This window comes from Thermobia domestica, chromosome 1 (genome assembly GCF_964235325.1).
Source record: "Thermobia domestica chromosome 1, izTheDome1.hap1.1, whole genome shotgun sequence".
NCBI classification, from domain to species: Eukaryota; Metazoa; Arthropoda; class Insecta; order Zygentoma; family Lepismatidae; genus Thermobia; species Thermobia domestica.
The window spans coordinates 217,355,459-217,367,895 of NC_137454.1; the positions used below are offsets into that span (position 1 = coordinate 217,355,459).

At 34.6% G+C, this 12,437-nt stretch overlaps 1 protein-coding gene across 1 annotated transcript in view; it reads right to left on the reverse strand.

Annotated features, from left to right (window-relative positions):
- The window catches only part of LOC145693901 (lysosomal alpha-mannosidase-like), an 87,853-nt gene extending 76,161 nt beyond the window's left edge, over positions 1 to 11,692 (reverse strand). Inside the window, exon 1 of the mRNA XM_081770070.1 lies at positions 11,542 to 11,692. Within this exon, the coding sequence (XP_081626196.1) occupies positions 11,542 to 11,634 (93 nt within the window). The 5' untranslated portion in view covers positions 11,635 to 11,692. The remainder of the gene's footprint in view (positions 1 to 11,541) is intronic.
- Positions 11,693 to 12,437: the final 745 nt, after the last annotated feature.

A 12,437-nucleotide genomic window follows, 5' to 3' on the forward strand; every position in this document is an offset into this window, starting at 1 on the left:
ATTTACCCAATGAGTTTCGTAATATGCAATTCCATATTACAAATAATAATAATAATAATAATAATAATAATAATAATAATAATAATAATAATAATAATAAAAGAATATAGAAAATATCGTGAGCGTGGGCTTTCTCGGGGTATTCCCGTTTCCTCCCACTTTCTTCATTCCATCATTTCCTTCATCCTGATCATCTACGTCTCCTTTAACCTACAAGGCATAATCGAGGGACGTAAAAACTCAGATATTATTTCATACTTACATAAATATTATTAGATTTTGCTAGAATTTCATAAGTTACCGACAAAATGAAATAAAACCATCCCAGACTCAAACCCCATATATGTTGAAAATTTGATCGAGACCAGTCGAGTGGTTCAAGAGTTATTAAGTCACAAACGCAGCCACTTTCATTTTTATTTATTTCTATGTCTCCCCCTTCCCGTCAAAGTGAAATGATAAAAACCATGCCAGGTTCTAACCTGATCTGCGTGGCAAATTAGATCGAGATTGGTCTCGTGGTTCAAGTGTTATTAAGTTTCATTTAGTTTTAAATATCTCCCGTCCCCGTCGTTGTGCCGTCAAAATGAAATTATACAATACATTCGAGGCTCGAACCTCATCTATGTTGAAAATTTCATCGAGATCGGTCGGGTGGCTCAAGAAGTATGATGTCACAAACATAGTCATTTTCATTTTTATATACGATAGATTTTCAAAGCACGCGTTAGAATTTTTCTTATCATTATTTTAATGCAGTTATGTATTACCAAATATATACATATAGCAATATATAGAGCATTCTACATCGAAAAAATCGCAGTGACAACGTTTTATACTGACGACATTTCTTCCCAGGCGAGATTACGTCCCGCGTAGTTTAGTCCAGGCAAGATTCTGTGTCCCGAGATCAGGACCGCGAGGTTTTGGTCACGCGAGCCTTTGATGAGATTTTGGGACTGGAGGTTTTGGTAATGCGAGCCTTTGGCCCGGCGAGATTTTGGCCCGCCAGGTTTCGGATAAGAGAGGTTTTGGGCCGGCGAGATTTTGGCCCGCCAGGCTTTGGATAAGAGAGGTTTTGGGCCGGCGAGATTTTGGCCCGCCAGGCTTTGGATAAGAGAGGTTTTGGGCCGGCAAGATTTTGGACCGCGAGGTTTTGAACAGGCGAGGTTTTGGACCGGCGAGATTTTGGCCCGCGAGGTTTTGGGCAACAAGGTTTTGGCCAGGCGAGATTTTGGCCAGGCGAGGTTTTGGTCCGCGAGGTTCTGGCCGCGAGGTTTTGTACCCAAACCATTTCAATGTATTGTTCTATAGAATCTTATCTAATCTAGGTTTGTAGCGCATCTTTTAATATTACTACTAACGACTTCTGAACTTCCTATAACATTTTAATTGGGAAACTGGATACGGTAAACTAATCATTTATGTAACTTTTTGGTAGATATAGGAAAATCTCCTAAAACAAAGAGTGACGCTAACAAGGCATGCCATCAGCTAATGTAGAGGAGTAAAAGTAATAAGCTAGAAACTTGTAATTTGGACAGTGCACAGCAACGTTAAGGTACTATTACTTTTTTTTTTTTCATTTTTAAAAATTTGACGGGAAGAGGAGAATGAAAGTGGCAATAATAGTAAGATGTTGATATATAAGAAATAAAACTCGCATTTAAAATAGCTTAACACATGATTCATCATTATTCGATATTTTACCTACAAGAGAAGAAAAATGGATCGGAGTCGGAAATTAAAATAATACTGTAGGTTCATATCTCGAAATCTCTTAAAGTTAGAAGCATGAAATTTGGTTCTAGATTTTTCATTTAAAATATTAAACTCATTCCTTGATATTTTACCTAGAAAGGAAGAAAATATATGGAAAGAGAAAAATGGTAAGTATTCCAATTATTATAATATGTCCACATTTCGAAACTGCTTAGGATTAGAGAATTAAATTCCTTATTGAGAGTTTTCAGTTAAAGTAACTAAACATGTGTTTCAGCGATCTTTACAGCTGTAAGGGAAGCAGAATGGACAGAAATTGCAATAAGATGGCCGTTATCTTAAAGTCCCTTAATTTTAGGTATGTGAAATTTGGTATACAGGATTTTTATTTAAAATAATTGAACACGTATTTCAGCGTTTTGATATTTGACCTAGAAGAGAAGTAAAATGGATGCTATGGTTCAATAACTTAAGTCAAGTACACTGAGAAAAATCCGTTCTCCGGACAACGGTATATTGTACAAATATACAGAATCCTCTTGCTTACTACAGAAACCAGTACGAAGCATACGTTATCCAAATGCTACAGACGCGCTGTTCTTAGATGTTCCGGGACCTTTTGCAGGATGTCTGACATCTAACAGTATTCCGTATATTACATACATATACATATGTTATATACGTCAGGTATGTGTTATGTACGTCCATTTGTATGCGAGATCCTGACCGCCTATATTGTGTCATACAGAAAGTACGTATAGATGGAACACTTATACGGAAAGTATTATAAAACACTCGTTTTCAGTTATTGTACGTTAAGTCAAAAACTACAGGATTTACTCATGTAACGTGCGTTTGTGCGTACGCCACATACGATTTTTTTCTCAGTGTATGGTAATCCATTTAAATTCGTGTTTACTTATTTTAAACAAGAAGTCCAAAGAACAAATTGCATGTCTCTAAATTTAAGAAACTTGGAGATATGTATGGGCACTTTATTCTATTCTGGAAATGCAACTTGTAAGGTGTGGAATGGGAGTTTATTTATTTATTTTTTCAAAATAAGATGTTGGTATCTCGGAATCCTTTAGATTTAAAGAAATGAAATTTTGCATTTAGACTTTCCATTTGAAATAATTGAACTCCTGTATCTGTGTTTTTTGAAATTTGATCTAGAAACAGAGAAAGAGAAAAGGAGATCTCGTCGCACCCCTATTTTTATCTTTCATCCCGGAAGAAGTTTGGCGATAATGCGAAAAGTATGTCATGAACAGCCTTTTACACGTGAGGGGGTACTCATTTAATTTTATTTTCCCGTACGAAGAACGGAGATTTATACTATCTACCTATAGCTATATTATAAAAATGAATCATTAGGAATGAATTTTTGTATATAGTACCGACCTTGAGCTGGAATTTTATCATGTCACTTTGAACAAAAAGCGCATCCAAGGATTCCTAACGGGGAAGAGGGAGTTTGAAATTTATGCACGTTAGGTAAAAAGCAAGAAGTATCTCATGAGTTCCTCAAGTTAGGAAGATGAAATTCTCTGTATAAACTCCTCATTGAAAATAAGCAGAAACTTCTCCCAACATTTTCAAAGATTTCGCTTGTAAGGGGTAGAATGGAGCAACCTCTATATTTTTCTTCAGATTTGAATCGACGTTGTCTCATCATCACAAGTAAACGGCTGAATTGTTTGAAATGAATTTTTGAACATGATTAGCAGTTGTCTCGCGCCGAGGTTTTATCATGTTGGTTTCATTAAAATACATTTTACAACGGAGGAAGGGGGATTAAAAACGTAAATCAAAAACAGAGTACCTCAGGAGACTCTCATCTTAGGCAGATGAATCTCGGTATATAAACCTCTCATTAAAAATATTTGACCACGTATTGCTCAGTTTCCAAAAACTCCATCTGCAGGGAAAGAAGGATCTAATTTCAATAATATCTTAGTTCCCCATCTTACATTCATAAAGTGGGTAAAAGGAGGAAACATTTCCACTGCCTAAAGTACATTTTAGAACATAGCTAACTTGGGTATTTATTGTGTCAATTTGGTTAAAGTGCGTACCGTGAGAGAGAGAGAGACAGACAGACAGAAGGAGGTTTTAAAATTTTTCCAAAAAATAATTACAGTTAGGTATTCTTCCTTGAAAAGGACGGGCATTTAAACCAATATACTAAAGAAAATGGAATTGAGGTTATAACTTATTTATCAACATTACGAAAAAATGGATAAACCATTTCATTGGTATTTAGACTTCCCATTTAAAATAATTGAACACGTTTTAGAGATATTTGATCTGGAAGGGAAGGAGATAGGAAGAAAAGGGAGTCGGGGTTGTAATTGTAGCCTAAAAATACTATACTCATACCTCGGAATTTGTTAAGATTTGATAAATGAAATTTTGGTATCTAGACTTTTAAAATAAATTAAAGAGGTCTTTCTTGATATTTGTCATAGAAAGAGCCCTATGTTACGAATAATTCCAGTGCATAAATTTTCTTTGCTGCCTTCCACAGCCTCATAGGCTTATCGAAACACCGAGAACTATGTTGTAATATTTTAATGTGCTCCAGGTTTACAATAATTAGTTTAATTACATTTCATTATTAACATTTAATTGCTCATATACTGCAGTGTAAGATACAAATGCCAAATACAAGCCACATGGTCAACAGTCCCTGCAAAAACACTAACAGAGTAAAAAAAAAAAGGTAAAGCTGTACAAGGCTACATTGTTAGAAGACTTTTCTTTCTACATTTTTCCTCTGCAAAAGATTCTATTACGTCATTAAACGACATTGAAATGACAGAGATATTTCAAAGGAATTGTCACCATAAGCTAGTAATTTGCTTTGTAATAGACTCCCAAAATAGCTCACTTCCTCACAAAATAAGTATCGTGAAGACGCTGGTGGAAGAAGACAAGGGCGCCGATCCTGGGGGGCCGGGGGGCAGGCCTTCCCAAAACTCATGTGGGTCCCCTATTGTATTTATGAATATACAATATTTGGCATAATTTGAATGCAATTTGTCTTAAAATCTTCATATATATACCTTCTACATCTGAATGTCCCCCCTAAATTTACAGAGAAATCAAAGCCCTTGGAAGAAGACTTAACTCTAGCGACACCGCGAGCGTAGCGAGCGGAAAAAAATTACATGGGTCTGAATCCTGTAATACTAGGAATGCAATGGATATACCCGATTGCAATGAAATGAGCTGAGCGAGCTTAAACTACGTAATCAGGAAGCGTTTTTCGGTGATTATTCCTCGATGGTACATCGGATTTTTGATTTCGACCTATGTTGTCACTCAGCACGACATACTCTATCAGCGTGCTAAGTTTGGTTGAGATCGGCCAAACGGTCTAGGAGGAAGCGTTTTTCGGTGATTATTCCTCGATGGTACATCGGATTTTTGATTTCGACCTATGTTGTCACTCAGCACGACATACTCTATCAGCGTGCTAAGTTTGGTTGAGATCGGCCAAACGGTCTAGGAGGAAGCGTTTTTCGGTGATTATTCCTCGATGGTACATCGGATTTTTGATTTCGACCTATGTTGTCACTCAGCACGACATAGATACTCTATCAGCGTGCTAAGTTTGGTTGAGATCGGCCAAACGGTCTAGGAGGAGTTCGCGGACAACCAAACGGCTAACCCGAGTATAAGAGCTTCGCTTCGCTCAGCTCAATAAGTTGATTTCTATATTTTAGTATTGAAGAGAGGGATTTTGGGGGCCTCCTGAGGCTGGGGCCCTGGAGCCTTGGCTCCATTGGCTCCGCCCTTAATCCGCTCCTGACTACATTAGTCTTTGTTACGTGTTAAGGTAAAATAATAACATTAATTTAGCCTATATTTGTTAATATCAAACTCAAACATTCATGATTTTGAATTCAATTGAGCAACCGATTCGCATCCCTTCCCACAAATGGCTGAAGCGCTGCTCAGTGGTCGGAAACTTGGAGAAAGCGGACAAAAATAGTTTATTCCGAAACAATGGAAGTTGACGGACCTCTCTCTATCGTTCTATACGTAATTGTCCTTTCTAGATCGATTGCAAATACGAAATACTGCGAAAGTGATTTGAAGAACCCCTGCTGCAATACGTGCAGTCCCCTGTGCAATAAAGATACAGGGTGGTCCAAACGTGTGGAAACCCCTCGCATAAATGTCAAATACTGCAAAATATAACCAAGGAACAATGTAGGGGAGTAATAAAGATGAGGAAAAATTGGGGAGGATACACAACAATGAAAGCCGCCATCTTGAAATTCACCATCGTGAATCATACATACAGTTTATAAATTGAAAACATAACATGTTGACGCCTTATGTGAATTGGACATCGCTAGCGAGTAAGAAGTTATGAAACGTGTTAATATGCATCCAAGAAGCGGTTACAGGTTCAATGTGCTCTCCCTCTAATTGTATGTGCGCTAATAAAGAGACGATGTAAAACAAATATGTGTTTGGTCTTGCAAAATTAAAGTTCGCGGTTTTGCATTGGCACCACCTTCGAAAAAGCACTAATACTTACTGGAATGGGATTTAGTTCAGGATTATTTTGTTCGGTAAGATTAAAATATTCAGTATAGACTCTTCTCATATACTACTGCTCTGACGTGTAATATACAGCAGCTCCACATGACTGATAGTTTATCACTGCAATGTGTATGAGGCTTTCACTACAATTTTGATTCAGGGACGAAGGGCAATCCAAATTACATACAAGAGAATATGCCTTTTCCCCTTGTAAGGCTCAGATAGCGGATCTCGGTTGCGACCACAACATTACTCATCACGCATTTCCAGTAAGATGTGGCTGAGTCCTGTAGCTGCACTTCGCTGCAGCTACTTTCAATGCTCAACCTTTGTACTACTAATGGTCAACTCAATAAACCTTATTTTGCAGATAAGCATAGATAAGCTTAGACTGCAGAGCTACTAATACAAGCGTATATATAACTTTTCGGTAACACTAACAAAGCTATTATATAAATGATATGACAATGGATAACAAACAAAACTCTTCACTAAACACACAGTATTTGAGTCCAATGTACTATTCAACCGCTTTCATCGACCTTAGAAACGATATAAATTGTTAAAACATATTGTTTGGTCCATTTTTTTTACTAACTTTTTGGCATTTTTATTTGCTCATGTTTACATGCATTTTATGGACAGGAAAATATTCCTGTCTTGAAACTCCAGGTTTGGAAGCAGGAGGGATACTTATAATCAAATATCAATACCGGTTTCATAGGCGACGAAGTTGACAAAATCGATTTTTGACCGCTTTTTCCCAGTTTCCGACCACTGTGGCTGGGACGGAGGTGAGTTTCTACGTTTCGACAACTTCGACAATTAAGGAAGTGATGTAGTTAAATGTAGTTAGCCTACTCTCCGACAGCCTTCTTCACCCCTTTTCCAACTCTCAACTGGCCCAGAGTGTTTCGGTGAACTTCTGAGTCGGATTGAAACAAGGGCAGAACCAGGAAAATTTCCCGCCTTCAATGGACATCGAATTCGGGCCATCCGATTGGTTGAGGCCTTATATATATATAATACCACGGTTTCTTTTCTTTTCTTTCTTTCTTTTTTATACTTGCTGAAAATAATTTGCTCAGTTTTAAGCGAATGTTAATAAAAGTCAGAACGCAAAGTAATGATCAAAGTTAGGAATTTAAGACATAGTGTAAGGCTTAAATTTAGACTTAGGAATTTTTAAAAGTGCAAGTTTCAAATCTAAATATTCATATAGACAGTACCAAAATTATTTACACTACATATAAAGACTCAAAATTTACTATTGTATTAAAATACGAGTCCCAGAACACAATGTTATTACTCAAATAATTAATACTTTTCCGACCAGAGTATATACTCTACTTATTTCTTAAAATTAAAATAAGTCGTAACAGTTTCAATAACTTAACGTTATCTTCATCAGACATTAACTGGCAGAAATATCTTCATAACATAAAAATAGTATCGTTGTATTATATAGGCCCTATTGTTTATATATATATATATATATATATATATATATATATATATATATATATACAGTATATATATATATAGAGGAACTGTACCAAAAGTGGGCCCCCATTTTGTTTTTTTCATATATCTAAGAAAATATCGATCAGAAAAAAATGCTATTCAGGCTGAAAATAATATGATATGTAATTGCTTTGCTTGTTTCTTCCCATAACAATCAAGGAAAAAATGGGTTGAAAAAAATGGATTTTCATATGGACTGCATTTTCGGCATTCGAAAAAACTGTTCCAAAACCGGGCCCCTTTAAATTTAGATAAATTACACAAAGCGAAAATCTGTATTACTTAAATGAGTTACGCATTTAAGCTAAAAACAACATCCTAAACAACATCCTAACATCCTATTCATCCTGGGGCTTGAAATAAAATGAAATATGAATTTTTAAAAGACTTTATTAGAAGAAATTGAAACAAATTCCGAAAAGTAAAGAACACACTAAAATTGAACTTAAAACTTAGATATTCTACATTCTAATGGCCGAAATGCAATCTGAGAGTCTTTTTTCTTAACTCCAGCACAATCTTTCAAGTAGATTAAACTTGTAAACTGAAAATGTCTAAACTTAAATATTCCACATTCTACTGGCGGAAATAGCACATCAAAAAGTCTTTTTTTTTTCTTTTTTAAGCTCCAGAACAATCTTTCAAATAGACTAAACTTAAAGACTGAAACTTTCAAAACTGAAATATTCAATATTCTACTGGTAGAAATAAGAAATCTAAACATCTCTCTTTCTCCAACCTACTTATTTGGCATTAAAAAAAATCTCAAACTTCAGAACCAAAACTTCCAAATTAAACGTGATAAATGAAATGTTTCACAAAGTTAAGATTTCTACTGGCGAAAGTCACGAAATATAAACGACTTTGTCAGTCTCCTCACAATCTACATGGGCCCACTAAGAGCACATGACACAATGGACCCAGAGTTCAACTCTCGTATCACTCAAAAAAGTTTCAGTGCAGAACATGCAGGTGGCATCGTCATCCGTGGACGATGTTTTCCCCGGTGGAACATTTAAAGTTGAGAATATTATATCAGAGATTGAGCCACAATTAGAATCGTCTTCCTTGGCTCTTCCTTTCACCTTCAGCGGTATCTTTTACTTTCCTGGATCATAGGATCTTGATAATGACTTGACACTACCATGCCCTCGACCACGATATTGTGTTATTAGTTTCGGCTTTGTTTTGGGCATTTTGGTCCTCTTGAAAATTGTAAATAAATTGCACGAAACATGAGAATTTGGTATGAAACATATCTTTTAATTTTGCACAACATAGGGGCTCGCTTTAGGATTGACAAGGGGGCCCGCTTTACGACCATACATGTTTCTACTTTCTCTGCAAATAATTTGTCACTCTTACGTCTAAATTACTAGCTAATTACATAAAACGTACCTCTTACCATTAAGATTAAATAAATAAATAGTTGGTTCAATTATCTCTTTACTAACTATGGAAAACAATGCTTGCTCGTCGGAGCTTCAAAACTTTCCAATGCATGAAAACTCGTCAGATGTTCATTGCAGAACAAAGGATTAACTGATCAACACAGGAACTAGCGCTGCATGCAACAGTAACGGTAAACTACAATTCAGCTTATTTCTATCATTCTACGCCAATACCCGGAGCAGCAATTGAGGGGGCCCGCTTTATGGACCCGGGCCCGGGTTTGGTACAGTTCCTCTATATATATATATATATATATATATATATATATATATATATATATATTGACAGAGTACGTACTTCTTTATTAAAATTAAATGAATTCGTAACCGTTTCCATAACGTAACGTTATCTTCCTCAGACGTTAATTGCCATATGTATGTTCATATTAATGTAGGTAATAGGGACATCATAATATTCAATTTTTTTTTTGATCATGTTACAAGAATTCTCTGAAATCACTTTTACATTAAAAGTGTACTTAACACTTATAGTTATTCTACTGTTCGCTTGTTTCTGTTGTACTAGAGAAGAAACACCTCCTCCAGTTCCCTTCCAGGTGGCAACATACCAAGAATTTTGTTTCATTTTATAATTTTAAATTTTTAATATGTAACAATGATATTAAGAAGAATCTAGAAATTCACGAAGGTCTAGAAAAAGAGAATAGAAAAATAATAAGAAAATAGAAAGAAGTGTGAAGGATTAAGAGAGAAAGAAGTGAAAGATTAATGAACTGCACAAATGGACTTCAAATACATGAATTATGGGATAAATTGTTAGAACGAATGGAAGGATAATAATCAAGGACATGAAATATTATTAAGAGAAGCAGTAAAAAATAAAATTATGTGATAGAACACTGAATTATGAGGAAACTTCGAAATTAACAGATATTTGGAATATTTTATTAAAATAATAATAATAGGCTTAATAATAATAATAAAAAGAGAAAAGTGAAAATAAAGGTTATAAGAAACAGTTATACTTAAAATGAAACAGTAAATTATAACAATAGCTGATTGTTACATGATAAATTTAAAATTTTAAAACGAAACAACTAAAATTATACAACAATATTAATTTAATGTTATGAAGATATTTCTTCCAGTTAACATCTGATCCATCTGATGAAGATAACGTTAATTTATTGAAACTGTTACGACTTATTTTAATTTTAATAAATAAGTATATACTCTGGTCAGAAGAGTATTAATTATTTGAGTAATAGTTCCAGAGTCAATATAGGATGAAGTTAAATGTTATTACAGCTACGAGTCCGGAAAACTATTCAAATACACATTTAACATTTTTTCATTTCTTTTTTTTCTTTTTCTTTCTTTCTTTCTTTTTTTCTTTCTTTTTTTTTAATGAGGCTGCATATCCGGTCACTAAGTAAGATTTGTGATTATTGTAGTTAGTTCACGTGCACTGTGCGGAGACTCGAGTTAAATTCCTGGTGAGAGCTCATGTGGTTCGGATCCCTCATTATGCTGTGTGTTCTAATTTCATTCAGTCTTTGTCTTAAATAGGACGCTAAAGTCCAAATTAACAACTAATCAACTCATTATGTCACCAAGTAAATATATTTATATTCAAAGGCTCTCAACAATTCCGGTTGGTGAATTTGATATTGCACCCTCCCTTTGCTTTGTATTCAATAGCGGAATTTCTTTTTAACGGGATTGGACTGAAGTGAAAGTAGTGTGATGCTGCACATGTTTAATTTCCTTGTTTAATTATCAGCTCATAGGGATACAATCCAGAGTAGGAGACAAAAAACGTTATGAAAAGTTCAAAAAAGGTATGACATTGAGGAAAGGTGCAAAAAGATGCTTGCATTGAAAAAAAAGTGCAAAAACGTGAAACCAAATCACGGTTTGAAGTGTTTGTTTAATGTTTGCAAGACAAGTTAATTTAATTTAACGCTTCCACCGGGAAAGGCACTGGAAGAAATCTTCCTTCTGTAACCACCCTCCTCTCACCAAACTCACGCAATTTCTTCTAATTAATAACATATAAAATATATTTTTGTAACCTATGTTGCAATTTTTATAATAATGAATTAATTTTCATTTTCGGTGAAAAAAATGTATAAAAGTATGTTGTAATTTGAAAAATTTAAATATTAATAATACGTATTAAAATTATGTAACAGTAAAAAAATGATATAGGAAAAAAGGTTAATTTAGCTATATTAATAACAAAGAAGAAGAAGAAGAAGAAGAAAGGAAAAGGTATTACACTTAAAATTACTAGCTTTAAGCAGTAGGTTTGTGTACTTACGTCATATCCGCAAGTCGCTTTCTGTTGACGCACAACACCACAATAAATTGGCGTTGAACAAAATAGAGCAAACACTGCAACTACTAACTTCATGATTTAATTACTATTTTGAACTAGACGAAATGGTCTTCTTTTATAATGTCAATAGAAGTTATATGAACTCTAAGATAAGATACGTTACGAAAACAATTGATGAAAGATAATTCACAATTCACACTCGTTTATTCATTTTGAGTTGCACCATTGTTGGTTTCAAGTATGGTTGTTCCCTAGATTGGCATTATTGTTGTTATTATTAGATCTACTATTAATAATAATAATATATTCCTTTATATATTACTATCAGTGGCGGTAAAACTGCCCTTGGGCCCCCGCAGAACCATCCTCCCCAGCTTTGTATCAGTAAGTGATTTTTCACCTTGAAGGCATTCTAGATTCTGATGTGAAGGAATGTATATTTTCCTTCTTCAAAACTCAAAATGATATATATTCTTTTTCTAATAGTGCTCGTTGCAATCGTTCATTAAGAAAAAAAAAAAAGAAACATACACCACTTGTAATATATTTTGTTTTCCTGTAGAAACAGAAATACAAAGATTTTGCAAGTGATGATGTAGGCAATACATTCAAAAGCGATGGCTTGAGTAACTTTGTATGATAAAATCAGAAAATGTGATCTTGAAATAAAATGTCCCGAGGATCGCTAGATCAATGTTGATGTGTATGCCTAATATTAAAATTGGTTGGATGGCAATCATGTTCCATTGTTCTCTTTCTTATTTACAGCCAAGAAAGAATTATGCACAGTATTTGTGCATTGAATATGGAAGCGTTAAAAATGTTGTCATAAATTTGAACTTCTACCTATAAATAGATCAATAAAAAAGCAAAAAGGA